At 40.4% G+C, this 15983-nt stretch overlaps 1 protein-coding gene across 2 annotated transcripts in view; it reads right to left on the reverse strand.

The window, feature by feature from the left end:
- The window catches only part of hdac5 (histone deacetylase 5), a 64929-nt gene extending 49238 nt beyond the window's left edge, over window positions 1–15691 (reverse strand). The window contains exons 1-2 of one of the 2 annotated variants that reach the window (XM_005811238.2): window positions 15439–15691; window positions 48–192 (exon numbers count right to left, since the gene is read on the reverse strand). In XM_005811238.2, coding sequence (XP_005811295.1) covers window positions 48–99 — 52 coding nt within the window. In that variant the 5' untranslated portion in view covers window positions 100–192; window positions 15439–15691. The remainder of the gene's footprint in view (window positions 1–47; window positions 193–15438) is intronic. The other variant, XM_023348684.1, reaches the window with a different exon arrangement.
- Between the last annotated feature and the right edge of the window lie 292 nt (window positions 15692–15983).

Consider the following 15983-nt stretch of genomic DNA (forward strand, 5'->3'; position numbering starts at 1 on the left):
TAAGATTCAACATGGTGTTATTTCTTAACCACTTGAAAGATACTTACTGGACTCGTGAGATGAATTCATGAAGGCTGAGCCTGGACTTCCGCCTTGCATAAGCTTCTGTTAAAGTGGGTCTTCTGAATCATCCATGAGTTGGACAGCAAAAGGACGAACAGGTAGATTAAAAGGCCTCAATGTGGAGTTTACCTGTAAAATATGCACAAAAACATGTTGAATCATTTTGCAGCACTTACTGAGTCTTGCATTTAAGCAGCAGGCACCTAATCAGCGTTATAATAACTGTTCAAATCTTTGTAAGCTCTAACAACATTAAGATCAGAAAATGTGTAGATTAGCCTGTTCCTTCAAGCTGCTACAACAGAGAGCAGATAACAGGAAGCTGAACACAAGTTTACAGTACAACAAAAGGTCGGTTAAATCTTCTTATGAAATCAATATGTATCAGTCATGGAAAGTGCTGAACAAGGAAATATGTCCACTAAGGTAAGATTCTACCTTTCTATCCAGAATACAAACACTACTGTTAGTAGCAAAGCTAAACATGCTAACTGCTATTATAGGATGCAAAAGACAGATTTTTGTTATGCTTCCTCTACTATCATTTTTACAGTTTTTATTTTTATCTTTAAAATTTTACTAAAATTGTCAGACTGCCCCAGGACAGCTGTGGTTACTAGCCAGTAGCTTGTCACCAGCAGTAATAAGCCAGTGAATGACTGAATGTAGCTTAAAGCGCTTTGGGATTCTCTGAACTTGATATAGTGCTATGCAAGCACCATTTAAAATCCCTCTTAACTCCAGAGCTGTAAAACATCAAATGTTATGCAGATAGTGTAACATAACTTCTGGTCCTATAGACTCCTGCATAGTTGCAATAAATGACACAATGATTAATGGTAAATCAGGACTTTTAAATAATTTTTTTGATGATGTTGTTTATTCAATAGTGACTTAGAGCAAAAAAGCATGTGATCTTGTGATATGGCACCCTTCTACTTCTTCAGTTAAGCAAAAACAAGTTAGTGAGCAATAATCTTCCATAATTCAATGAAGTTTCATTTTTTATATAAAGGTAATTTTGTAGATTTTCAGGAATGCAGATAAGTTTTATTTAGCTATACACTCACTGGCCACTTTATTAGGTACACCTGTCCAACTGCTCATTAACGCAAATGTCAAATCAGCCAACATGGCAGCAACTGCATTTTGGCATTTAGACATGGCAGAAAGGTGATTTAAGTGTCTTGAACATGGTATGGTTGCAGGTGCCAAACAGGCTGGTCTGAGTATTTCAGAAACTGCTGATCTACTGGGATTTTCACGCACAACCATCACTAGGGTTTACAGAGATTGGTCTGAAAAAGAGAAAATATTCAGTGAGCAGCAGTTCTGTGGACACAAGTGCCTTGTCAATGCCTGAGGTTAGAGGAGAATGGCCAGACTAGTTCAATCTGATAGAACGGCAACAGGAACTCAAATAACCACTCGTTACTATTGAGGTATGCAGAAGAGCATCTCTGAATGCACAACACATCGAACCTTGAGGGAGATGGGCTACAGTAGCAGAAGACTACACCAGGTGCCACTCCTGTCAGCTAAGAACAGAAAACTGAGGCTACAACTTGCACAGGCTCACCAAAATTGAACACTAGAAGATTAGAAAAACGTTGCCTGGTCTGATGAATCTCAATTTCTGCTGTGACATTCGGATGGCAGGATCTGAATTTAACATCAACAATATGAAAGCATGGATCCATCCTGCCTTGTATCAATGGTTCAGGCTGGTGGTGGTGGTGCAATGGTGTGGGGGATATTTTCCTGGCACACTTTGGGCCCATAGGTACCAATTGAGCATCGTATCAACACCACAGTATACCATAAACGAGCCAAACTTACTGCTGGAAATGCGGACCAGACTCTAGCACCGGTCATACAGAGACCTAACAGTCCGTATCAAAGGGCCCGGTACGCCATACTCCCGGAGAACCCCCCACAGGGTTCCCCAAGGTACACGGTTGAACTCTTTCTCCAAGTCCACAAAACACATGTAGATTGGTGAACTCCTATACACCCTCCAGGACCCTGCTGAGGGTGTAGAGCTGGTCCAATGTTTCACAATCAGGACAAAAACCAAACTGTTCTTCCTGAATCCGAGGTTCAACTATTCGACAGACCCTTCTCTCCAGGGCCCCTGAATAGACCTTGCCAAGGGAAGCTTAAGAGTGTGGCCCCTCTGTAGTACCCCTTTTTCAATACGGGTCCACCACCCCAGTCTGCCAATCCAGGGGAACTGCACCTGATGTCCATGCAATATTGCAGAGTCGCATCAACCAACACAACCCTACAACTTCCAGAGCGTTAAGGCCACCCCGGGCGCCTTGCCACTGAGGAACTCTTTGACAACCTCGGCGACATCATCGCGAATGATGGAGAGCCCGACCTAGAGTCCCCAGGCTCCACTTCCTCAATAGAAGGCATGCTGGTGGGATTGAGGAGGTCTTCAAAGTATTCTGCCCATCGGTCCACAACATCCTGAGTTGAGGTCAGCAGCACATCATCACCACTATAAACAGTGTTGGTGCTGTACTGCTTTCCCCTCCTGAGATGCGGGATAGTGGACCAGAATTACCTCAAAGCCGTGGAAGTCTTTCTCCATGGCCTCTCCAAACTCCTCCCATGCCCGAATTTTTGCCTCAGCAACCACCCGAGTTGCATACTGCCTGTACTGCCAGTACCCATCAGCTGCTTCCAGAGTCCCACAGACCAAAAAAGCCCAATAACACTCCTTCTTCAGCCTGACAGCGTCCCTCACCGAGGATGTCCACCAATGGGTTAGAGGGTTGCTGCTACGACAGGCACTGACAACCTTGTGGCCACAGCACCAATAAGCTGCCTCTACAACGGAGATGAACATGGTCCACTCGGACTCAATATCCCCTGGAACGTGTTCTAAGCTCTCCCATAGATGAGTTAAAGCTACATCTCAAGAGAGACTCCAACAAACATTCCAAGCAGACCCTCACAATATGTGAACCAACTCGCCATCAGGTTATGGTCAGTGGACAGCTTGGCACCTCTCTTCACCAGAGTGTCCAAAACATGTAGCCACAGATCCGATGAGATAATTAAGTTGATAATCGAATTGCAGCTGAGGATGTCCTGGCACCAAGTGCACATATAGACACCCTTATGCCTCAACAAGGTTTTCGTTGTGGACAATCCATGATGGGCACAGAAATCGAGTTCAGATCAGGGGGGATGTTCCTCCAAACCACACCCCTCCAGGTCTCACTGTCATTGCCAACGTGAGCGTTGAAGTCCCCCAGCAGAACAAGGGAGTCCCCAGGAGGGGCACTCTCCAGTACCCCCTCCAGTTACTCCAAAAAGGGTGGGTAATCTGAACTGCTGTTTGGCGCATAAGCATAAACAACAATCAGAACCCCTCACCCCACTCATAGGCGAAGGGAGGCTACACTCTTGTTCACCAGGGTAACATGCCTGTACATCTTGGTGTACAGGCACCAAGATGGGGGGCTACAAGTATGCACCTCAATGCAGAGCCATGCATTGAGGTGAGACAGACTATTTCTCGCCAGAACCTCTCCACCTCATACACCAGCTCAGGCTCCTTCCCCACCAGAGAGGTAACATTCCATGTCCCAAGAGCCAGCTTCTACAACCAAGGATTGCCAAAGTTCCCACACTCAGCCACTACCCATCCCACACTGCACCTGACCCCTTTGACCTCTCCCACAGGTGGTGAGCCCATGGGAAGGGGGACCCACGTCTCCTCTTTGGGCTGTGTTGTGTATAAGCTCATCCACCAGGCCCTCACAACGTGCCCTACCTCCAGGCCTGGCTCCAGATTTGGGCCCCAATGACCCGTGTCCGAGCAAGGAATCATTATTCCCAATGATTTTGCTCATCATAAGGAGTCTTCGGGCTGCACTTTGTCTGGTTCCTCACCTAGTACCAGTCATGGGTGCCTTGGGTGACCCTACAAGGGTCATAAAGCCCCAGAAGCACAAACAACTCCTAGGATCACTGGGACACTCAAACCCCTCTACCATGATGGAAGCCCCCTTATGGTTAGATATGTTGTTTTTACATGCATCTACAATCTAATAATGCAAATCTAGTTTCAAATGTTGCAAGTTAACATGTTTTCCTAGTTATTACATACTGCAAAACAAACTAAGATTCAATTCAGTTAATTTATATAGCACCAATTTATAACAATGTCATCTCACAGCACTTTACAAAAAAATATTTCAATTCAATCATAAATACATTCCAATTGATTCTAGTTACCAAACAGAATGCTCTATTGGTTATTCAAAGTAGTTTAAAAAGTTTCTGTCTAAATAAACCCAGCAGTTTGCATTGAGTCACTACCTTTCACTCTAGGATGAGCACGTAGCGACAACGGTCTACTGAAAAAATAGTTTTCCTAGTTATTACATACTACAAATCAAATAATCCATGACACACATGCAGTGCCTACTGCAATAAATATGAATTACAACAAAAATCTACTTTTAAGCAGGAGTTATGGTTAGATATGTTGTTTTTACATGCATCTACAACCTAATAATGCAAGTCTAGTTTTAAATGTTGGAGATAAATTGCAATTAACTATTTTAATACAAATCATTCTTGATTTCACACTCAGCAGCGTATCTTAGTAAATATACAAAGAAAGTGGACTGATTTGTATATAAATCTTTGATATGTATACAAACAAATTTAACTTGGTAGATTTCAGCACTGATCCCTGAACATAACTTTTTTGTGATTTGTGTTTGGTTTATTGCAAGATTCTAAATTGCAAAACAAGATGTACCCTGAAGCTTACTGGAGATCCCCTGGTCCTCTGGCTCCATCTACTGCTAAAGTAATGATATGGTGAAGAGGAAGGATACAAGGAAAATTGACAAACATCGACATCCTGAAAATAAATGTACACCCTCCTTGAGTATATTAAAACACACACAGATAGCCTAGGTGCAATGTAAGGCTCTCAGACTAAACTCTGGTCAGAACTACTTAATGCTCCTATCTCCCTAAGGTTTTTTTATCTGGATCATCATGTCACCTTGATCCAGTATTTGCAGACATCTTACTGCAGTTAACTTACGTACTCTGACTTGGTGCACACATTAACAGTCTCCTGCTCTGCATACTAACTGTGTTGCCTTTATGGCATTAAACTGTCTTTTTAACATTTTTCTCATTAAATAGGGTTACATTTTTAGTCTACATTTATTTTCTATAATGTATTTTTGACAAACTGCAAATAGAATTGTTGACATTATTGACAACAAAATTTGAGATTTCAAACATATAAAACAGTCCACATTTTATATTTTGTCAATCATGAACAGTCCAAGAAAAAACTGTAACAATGGGCAAAGTGACAGCCATTTACCCTTTTCACACAAGTTTATATAATGCGGGGTCTGCAGCCTGGCTCTTTGGACTGTGAAGGTTGCAGACCCCTGATCAAACTTTCAATTATATAAAGATAATGAGACACCTCAGTAACTCGACAAATAAATTGTTTTTTACATTCTAATTCCAATTAGCAGTAATTCTGAATGTATCTCATAGCACTGATTTACAGATGGTAACATTCACCTAAACAAAGGTTAATACTAACTGTTTGTTTTGGGGCTTTATCAGAGTTTCTTGAATTGTTGGAGCAATTTTTATATAACATACGGGGCGCTTGAGAAAGATTTACCAAGATGGGATATGTTATCTGTATATTACATAAAACCAAAATTCCAGGACAAAGGACAAATAGTGAGTCTTTTTAAAAGATGTAAAACTCTCAAGGGTTAAGGCCAATCTAATGTGCATTGACAGGCTGTCCCAGAGTCTAGAAAACCCAAAAGCTCTGTCACATTTCAGTCTTCAATTTAGTATTTTGGGACTTCGACCAGTAGCTAGTAACCAGACCTGATCATTCTGGCTGGATTATACTAATTCAACAATTTGGACACATACTCTGGTATTTAAAAACCGACATTTAAAAACTGACAACGTTTTAAAATCAGTCCTATAGTACCAGAAGCTAGTATTGGTGATATGTGATAATGTTCTCACTTACAGATGAGATGCTGGGTTGCTGCTTTCTGAACTAGTTGCAGAGAATTAATTATTTTTAATTTTTGTCAATCCCATAGTAAAGTGAATTACAATAAACCAGATGTGATTATATAGGGGCATAAATCACTCTCTCCAGATCCTTGAGAAGGAGGTAACCTTTGACCTTGGCAATAAGTCTGAGTCGGTAAAAGCTTGACTTTTACCGACTTTTACCAGGTAAAGCTTACCTGCTTATTCAGCGTAATATTGCTGTCAAATATCACGCCAATGTTCTTGACAGATAAGTGGATAAAAGTGGATTACAGACCTAGGAGACCAGAGTCTCCTAGGACCAGAGTCTCTAATCATATTTATGATCACTCATACTTATGAGTGATCATAAATATGACTGTACCTGAACACAATGATGTGCTTTGTTATCATTTATATGTTAAGAATTACAAGTCATCTAGGTTTGAATCTCACTCAAGCAGTCCAGCAACTATACTATGGTTATTAACAATCACCCTCAGTGGTAGTGTCATAAACACAGCACTGGATCCAAGATGGAACGTTGGAGCACTTCAAAAGAAACAGGAATTGTAGCTAAGGAGAAATCACCTAAGTGGTTTAGTAAGATTCAGTCCATCAAAGTAAGATTCAGTCCATCAAAGCCTGTTATCCCTACTCTCAAGCTACCTTTATGATTTATTCTGTATCTTTAAGTACAATAACTTACAATAATGTTGACTAAGTATGTTCCACTGTGTCAGAAGGGACACATTATTTATTTTAGAACACATTCAAATCCCTGGCCACTGTATACTGTGTTTTATGTTGCAATAGTTCTGAGTATAATCTGCTGCCAAACTGCTCCATTAGCCTAATGACCTAATGACATGACACCCAAACTCATGTTGGGAAGAAACACTGCAGCATCTTTTTTTCTCCTAAAGTACCCAGAACTGGGAATTGGTCCTCTTTCTACTTCTCTACCACCTCCTCCTCTTCACACCAGCATTTCCCAAAATACCTGGCCCCTCCCATTCTGCAGAAGAGCAGGAAGTGCTGCCTGGCAACTGGGGGTCTGGCTGCCATGGTAACAGTTCACCTGAACACCTCCTCCCTAAACAAATAGCAAGTGTGAGCAATAGAGACCGGGAGGGAGCAGAGGATTTAGAGGTAATTTCCCTGCTGGTCCTCCTGTTTTTGGATAGTCACAAATCTAATGTAACGTCAGCCCCTCTGTGCATGTCCATCTTAAGATGCCAACAAAATACGTAACATACACGTAGGCTTACTGCTCTCCAAACACACACACATTTACACACACCCGCACACACGCCCACACACACACTGCTGTTCTAGCTGTTCTTACATAAGTAATCTCAGAATTCATTTTACTCATTGGCCACACAGTTAAATTACTATTTTATAAGTAACGAAAACCCAGAATTTAGACTGAGAAATTAGACATTTTTTAATACAAAAATGTATGTTATCGTCATGTTATTGCTTAGACCAGGGGTGCCCAAAGTCGGTCCTCGGGGACCGGCATCCTGCATGTTTTAGTTCTCTTCCTGGTGGTACCAACAACCTTTTCAGCATGTCAATGTTCTTCTTAGGCCTTGTAATGAACCATTATTGGATCCAGGTGCGTTAAACCAGGGAGAAAACTAAAACATGCAGGATGCCGGCCCTCGAGTACCAACTTTGGGCACCCCTGGCTTAGACAATCATGTGGAAGTCTGATGATTTGACAGTCGGCTACACTGTAACAAATAGCTGTAAAAACTACATCATGAAAATACAGTAAGGTGGCTGGATGTTGAAAATAAAGCTCCTTACTGTGATCTGAAATGCGAATAGAAAGTATATAGGATGTGATTGGACTGCTGGAAAATTTACAGCTGTACTATAAATTTTATATGTACAGTTGCATTGTGGAATGCTTACCGGCTGGAGGTGTTCAAGGGCTAGAGGGCCCGTGAATGGCTAGAGGGCCGTTCACGGGTCATTGTTTACCTGGTGAAAGAATGACTTTCACTGGGTAAGTACTTTTTAAAAAACATCGTATTGCAGTTTTGTGTTTGTTTGAGGATGACAATATTTTTTATATGGTTATATTGAGCTACTCTCGCTTCCATAACGTTGTTGGATAAAGCTAATTTTGGTTATTTCTCAGCTAATATTATGTGCAACACAGGTGCTTTTTAGCTCAGTTTTGATAATATTTTTCACCCAGAAAATGCAGATGGCTATATTCTGGTCTTTCTTATTTATATAACGTATAGTGCTTTTTGTCACCAACTGTGTGTGTAACGCGTTTCGTGTGCTGAGGAGCAAACATAATCCACATTTTGACTGATCTGAATCCCACATCAAGTTCTGGTTCACCTACTGTCTGTCCTCCAAGCCAGTTCCCAGCTGCCCAAAAGAAGCATGTCCTTGATGAATACCTGGATTTCAAACAAGTGCTCCGTACATCCAAAGTTCTCTCTCTGCTTCTCCATCGATTGTATGACTGTGCCATAGATCTTCTCCATGGTGTCCTGTTGCCATCCAGTCATCTCTTAAATCTGTCCTATCCAGAATGTGTGACCATGAAAAAGTACATCATTAATCTATGAATACAGGTAATATCTACTACTTATCTTCACTTCTGAGAGCAGGCTTCCTTTTGTTGGTAAAAATTGGGTTCCTTGAGCCCTGTGTTGATCACAGGGGGCTCAACCAGATAACAATCAAAAATAAACCCCCTTTACTTCATCTTCTCTGCTTTTGAACCGGTCCATGAAGCCACCATCTTATCCAAGCTCGATCTACACAACGTCAATCATTTAGTCCACATATGCCAGGAAGTTGAGTGGAAGACTGCCTTTCGGACCCCACTGTGTGAAATGCACCTGTAGTTTTTCAAAATCTCATCAACGATGTTCTCTGTGACTTTCTCTATCAGGAAATACCACATGAAACACACCCACCTCACCCTTTAATGCCTCTTGGAAAAAAAATGATCTGAAAGCAGAAAAATGTGAGTTCCACAAACCATCCGTTATCTTTTTGGGCTAAATTTTTGAGGGCAAACAGGTATGCAAAAACCAAAGCTTTTCAGGGATGACTGGATTGGCACATTTCCAGCAACCATGAACAATTGCAATGCTTTCTAGGATTTGCTAAGTTCTACCAACGTTTCATTAGGAACTACAGCCAAACAGCAGCACCCCTTACATCTCTCACTTCAACCAAGATCACCTTCATCTGGACCCTGGATGCCGACAAAGTCTTCCTTGAAGTCAAGAAGAGATTCTCTGAAGCGCCAGTCCTTGTTCAGCCTGACCCCCACCTTTAGTTTATTTTTGAGGTGGATGATTCTGACTTGGGGGTTGAAGCTGTGTTGTCACAAAGATTTCCTGTTGATAACTAATTATACTGAACAAAAATATAAACACCCCATGTTAAATATTGTTGCCATGTGGAGTTAACAACTGTAAATGAGCATTTGCTGACATTTTATTGTACAAATATAATATTTATCTTAATTTGTGTATAATTTTTAATCCAACTTGCTGTTACTGAGCATTACTCAGTGAGTTGTTTTTTTACTCAGTGCATGGGTGGGGCATGTCCAGTGGGTGATCAGACAAAATGAACAACAGCTGGACAATCCTTGGACTGGGGACAATAAAAGGCCACCCCTAAATGTCAAATTTTGTCACAAGTCATAATGTCTCAGATGTTGCAAGTTATGCAGGAGCGTGACATTGGCAAGTTGGATGCAGAGATGTCCACCAGAGCAGTAGCTGCACAGCTCAATGTCCATTATTGGACTAACGGCCATTTAAGAGTTCGTTTTCAACAGACTGGCACGACTGTAAGTTGTTCAGTGTACATCCTTGTTCTTTTTTCTCTCACTGTCTTTCTCTCACAGAAAGCAAATACAATGTAGGTGATTGTTAACTTCTATGTTAACTCCGAGGATAAAGCCCTGGCTCTCGTCCTTTCACCCATCTGTTCTGTTGGAGTTTTCACATAGGAAATCAAAGGCATCATCACTGAAGCTCAACTGAATGATCCTGGTACTGGCCTCCCTAACAAGATCTACTTTCCCTCCTGAATCTGTGCCCGACTCATTCATCGGGTTCACTCAGTAAAATTCTCCTTCCACCCTGAAATCTGCCAAACCATCGCCCTCATCAACTGGAACTTCTGGTGTTCATCCATCCATAAAGACAAAGAATATGTCCCTTGCTTGTCATGTCTGCGACTGCAATAGAACCGGCAATCAATCATTTTCTGGACTCCTTCAACCTCTCCCCATTCCCAAACAACCTTGGTCTCATATTACCATTTTGACTTTGTTACTGGATTACCACCATCCAAAGGTATGATCACCAGTCTTACCAACATTGTTCGTTTTTCCAAAGCCTGGCAAATATTTCCCCTCAGAAAATCTTCCACTTCCTTCCAAACTGCTCAACTACTGGTCAAACATGTTTCGTGACAACAAGATGTTTTGCAAACAGGAGCAGCTGACTGGCATATCAAAAGCTCAAATAATACCTGAACTTTGACTCTAATTTTCAGAGGAGTTAAAAAGGAGACTTCATGGATAGCTGGACCAAAGAAATGAGAGAGGACAATACCCTTATGGTCATCAATCATAATGGGTAAGGAACATATCGCAACTCTATCTCTCTGCTCAATTTCTGACCCAGAAGGCCACACAGATTTAATTAGGAGTGGCAAACGCACTGCTTTTGGTGAAGAATAATAGGGTACCCAAGTACCACAGTGGTGGACTCTAGTTATTCTAGTACATAGATCATATGAGACATTTTATATCCTGGTAGGGTAAATTAAGTATTTTGTACTGAAAAATGCACTTCTTACACTGGCTTCAGAGCAAAGAAGGTTTTGGTTAAGATGCATAAATTATGCCATCAAACTTCCTGCTCTACAAAACGCTTTAATCCAGTTGAAGGTTTCATGTGTACAGAATTGCATCGAAAATGATTCCCACCTGTCACAAAGATGTTGCAGTGATGATGCTACCATATTTTTAAGGATTCAAATATTGTGGCAATTACAGTGGTCTTTGAAGACCTTTTTGTATTCACTAAATAGCCATCAATCATGAGCAACCTAGCAGCTAATTGTACCAAATATCTAGCAAATCTGCAATAATGCAGATTTGTATTTATTATATATGTATTACAAGGGTTTATGCCTTACTTAGTTCAATGACTAATCTTTCTCTAAAGCATTAATGTGCACAACTAGATGCTTTGTCTGGGACATACATTTCTTTGTCACATCATTTAATAAAGGTCAGTAGTCAAATTTTGTTAACCTTTGTTATCCGCTACTTGCGAAAACACAAGAAATGCTGTCAGTGCTGAGTACATCATACCAAATGCTAAGAAGACAGACAGTTAAACATCTGTTCATTATTATAGCAGATAATGGCCAATGAAAGAGTAAACTTTTGTTAATATCTCTTGTCATATGCCATTGTTCATTCCACTGGTATTATCTTTAAGTCTGATCTTTATTTATACGGATGATCCTACTGAGACAAGGGTTCATTCTGAAGTAATACCAGTAATAGGATTTAACAGGTACAAAAATGTGGGTTGATACCAATATTAACATTGCTGTTATGGCCGCTTTCTGATATTTAGTGAATTCATATATATTTATGACATCATAAAATGACCACACCATTGACATTGCTTCTCTGCTACAGTTAAAACACAACCCTAAAACCTGCTGTATATAAGTTTTGAAAAAAACAAACTTTTTTTTTTTTTACATATTTGTTGAAACATATATGTCGTGACAGTATGAGACACAGTCCTCCGCATCCTCCCGCACTGGGAGGATGCGGAGGACTAATGCCAACTGATGAGAAAAGCACCACTCATGGACAAAAACAGCTAATCAGAACCAGGAGAGGGGTCTTAGCACTGTCAATCAACCTCACGTACGCACTGCTCAATGTGCTGATGGTGGAGAAACAACTTACTGTTACGGGAAAACTGTTTATCCACCGTCATCAGTGACCATGCTAACTAGTTTGAACATTCACGACAGAATCAGTAGTATCATATATTCTAATTCATCCTAGTTGCCACACAGTAGGAAGGGTAAAAGCGCACATGGGATCAGTGTGAGCCCCACTGGGACGTGCCTGGGGTAAACTTGTGGGGTCTAAGGGATTGTGTCTTTCAAGATCAAAGGAGGGTAAAGCAGTCAGACAAGGAACAGAAAATGTAATCTGCAAAGTATGTGGAAGAGAGGAAACACAAGCAATTTGTTTTACCACCTTAAACAAAGTATGGACTTGAATACCAGAAATTCCAAGCGATACTGTGGACTATAAGTTCCAGTCACAACACTGGGAAGAAAAGGCAGTGTAGCTTTAACACAATAACTTATTAAAGTTATTGTATATTTTTCACTTATTTATTTATGTTTGATTTAACCAGGTAGATATCATTGAGCTTAAGCTGCTGCCTGTCATTGCCAATGTTGTTTTTTTTGCATTTAGAAATGCAAAATAAAAAAAGAAGGAAAGCGTATTTTCTGCAGGTAAAAACAACACTCTGTTCAAGTTCTCCTTGTCTTCAGACAAAGTACTGCGCAACTTGTGATGAAAAAAACAAACAAACCATTGAATGCTTCAGGTAAAAAGAGGTTCAGTTTGATATTTTGTTACTAATGATGGGAATAAAAGTTTAATGTACAGATAGATGTTGATGTGTAATATTTTTTTAAAATGTCATGTTTTATGTTTAGATACTATAAAAATTGGCATTTAATAATTATGAGAAAAAAAACCTGTGGACCACTGGAGATAGTCACCAGCACATCTCACAACCCCACTAGGTATAAGCATGTCTTAAATGGATGGAGGGAGGTTAAAAAGTTTGGTAGCACTTTGACAGGATGTGCATAAGACTGACATGACACTGTCATAAATATGACTTAACATTTGTCATGAACATGAAGGAGGCTTTATGAATGTTTATGACTGTTGTCATGAACTGCCAACTTTGCCTTATGTTTTTATATGACACTTTAATGCAAAGCTGGCGCTTTTAATGGACTTTCAATGCAACTTTTAGAGCAATTTTGCATTAAACGTGTCATTATTTACCGAATGACACTTCATGACATTCGGTAAATAATGACACCGAATGACACTTCATGACAACAGTCATAGACATTCATAAAGACTCCTTCATGTTCATGACAGATGTTAAGTCATATTTATGACAGTGTCATGTCAGTCTTATGCACACCCCGTCAAATAAAGTGTTACCAAAGGTTTTTATCTAGGGACGTGCTCTCTGGGGGGAGAGAATTAGTATGTTTAAATCAAAAACAAAGATTGTTGGGGGAAAAAAACACAAGAACTAGCATACCAAGAAATATGGAAAAACCAATAAGAAATAACCAAGACTGAAATTAAATCAAACTAAAAGCCCAAACACCAGTGGACCATAACAAAAGGACAGTAAACATCTGTGCACAGGGCTAAATATGTTATTTTCAGCAGAGTTTCTCCACAAATATCGTGGCTTACCAAATATTACATCCAAACTGTCCTTTGCCATTCCAATATTGCACACATCTGTATTCCAAATATGTTACAAATAACAGATATTTTATCTTGACCGTTCTTTGCCATTGTAACACAATGATAGTACGATGGCTAGAAAATGTGCTGCAGCAGTAGCTTAGGAGTCTTTTGCTCAATTGAAGCTAATTTAACTTTAGAATTGTTGTCCTTCAAGAAGGTAAAACAGGTCTTAAATCTTTTTGCAGTCGCTGATAGATTTTCTTTTAGAACTGTCCTCTATCCCTAACATGTTGCTGCTACTATTATGTTTCATCTTGGTGATGGAGTTCTTTAGGTTGATGTTCAGGATTTATACTGAGACTGATTTACACAGTGGTGGACTCCAGTTATTCAGTATCTGAATATTGTTGATAGCATTGAATTTTAAATAGCGATATTAAAGTAAAACCAGGTAGCATATGGTTCCATATCACATTATGTACTACGTTGTCTGGGTTTATTACTTGTCCCATTAAAATATATTCAATTTTGTGGTTTTAACATGACTCATGTATCAAAGTAGTAGTGGACATAGGGCTGAGCAATATGGCTGAAAAATTATATAAGGGTTTGATATCGATATCAGTAATTATTAATTTGTTTGTTGTTTTAAATATCTGCAACACTGCCAAACTGGTGGCGTGACATTTTTTTGTTTTATGCACAATTTCCTCTCAAGCTGTTGCACTCTTTTTTCTACATTCACTCCAACCCATTCATTTTATTTTTAAGCAGTTATGAGGCACTGTGATGAAACACAAAATTGCTGTTGTTAAAGTGAATTGTTGCTAGTTTACCAATGAATGCAAAATAATTATATCATTATTACAACAAATAATAATAAAGTATTAACTATTTAATGAGTCAGCTGATGCCACCAACCTTGCTTAGCTGCCTGTGAGAGGTTGAGTGAAGAATGCCCTTCCTTGACCTACATCCCCCAGAATGCTGTGTGGTTCTGGATCGCAGTTTACTTAAATTAGAACATTCTATTGGACATGTTTTCTCGTTATATTGATCACGTGTCTATTGCAATATACATTATCAATTTATTGCCAGTCCTAAGTGGGACATGTATAATATATGTATAAACAATGGTTTCAGAAATTGGGACTTCCATCTTTAGAGTCAGTGAAACAACCTGGAAACAGGCTTTAAGTAAAGTATTAAAGCGTTTGTGCTTCTGTGTTAGATTCTTAGGCACCTCATTCATATATGCATGTGTAACCTACACTGTCTCCTTGAAGAAGTGATCTGGTAGCTGCACATCCTACTGATGCTAGTGACTGGAGACTGCGATCGATCACATGTTGGCTTATAATCAGCTCTAAGCCATCACAAGAGTTAATTGCTCCCATCTGTTAGCTGCATGCTTGTACTGTAGATTCTGGTGGTTAACCTTTGGCTGTCAGTTGTTAGATGCATTATAGTTAGCTGGTGTCTCCACGGAAAGTTCCCAGAGCATGTTGCAACAGCAAACACCTGTGCTGTTACCTGGTTAATAGCTGGCTAGTTACTAGATCTGCCAAGTAAAAGCTTCTGTCCTTTAGCTAGCTGTAGCATTTCTGTGCACGCCAACACATTTAGTCTGTAGTCGCAGCCTAAAATGTCATTGCTTCCAACAGTAGTCAGAACAAACATTTAACTAGCGAAGCATATAGTAGAACGGCCACACGCATTCACGCTCGCACTCCCTATTGGAGACCGCACAGTACCGTGAGTTTCGGCGGAGCTCAGGTCGCTTCCTATCGGATGCGGTCACTGCCGAGGTTCGGTGCGCGTTCCCCCCGCCCCCTAACTCTCTCCGCCACCGCAGAATCCTGTGTTCCTTAAGGTGGCCACGGAAAGGTGTAACGCTAGTTGGCAGGATGCGTTTAACCTCCTACCATTTCACCTCCTCCATATTTACAGTCTTCGTTCCTTCTGCCTCGCGCTCTCTCTCCCACCAACAACAACATTATTGACGTCCTCCCCCTGCCACGTGACCAGTCTGCTGTGGTTAAAAATAGACTCGGTGCAAACCAATGGAGGAAGACAGACAAGGCAGAGATAGACAGACAGGCAGACAGACGGACAGACAGGCATACACCTACAGACAGAGGCGGATTTAGTCAGATAGTGGCCCGAATCAGAACAGAGGCACGTGACTGACCACCAACATAGTAATTCAATATTTTCAGCATTTTTGTTTCAGATCTACTCAATTCATTGTTGTTTATTGCTGGAAGCACAGCTCTGCATCTAAATTTTATTTTCTGAA

This window comes from Xiphophorus maculatus, chromosome 16 (genome assembly GCF_002775205.1).
Source record: "Xiphophorus maculatus strain JP 163 A chromosome 16, X_maculatus-5.0-male, whole genome shotgun sequence".
Taxonomy (NCBI): Eukaryota; Metazoa; Chordata; class Actinopteri; order Cyprinodontiformes; family Poeciliidae; genus Xiphophorus; species Xiphophorus maculatus.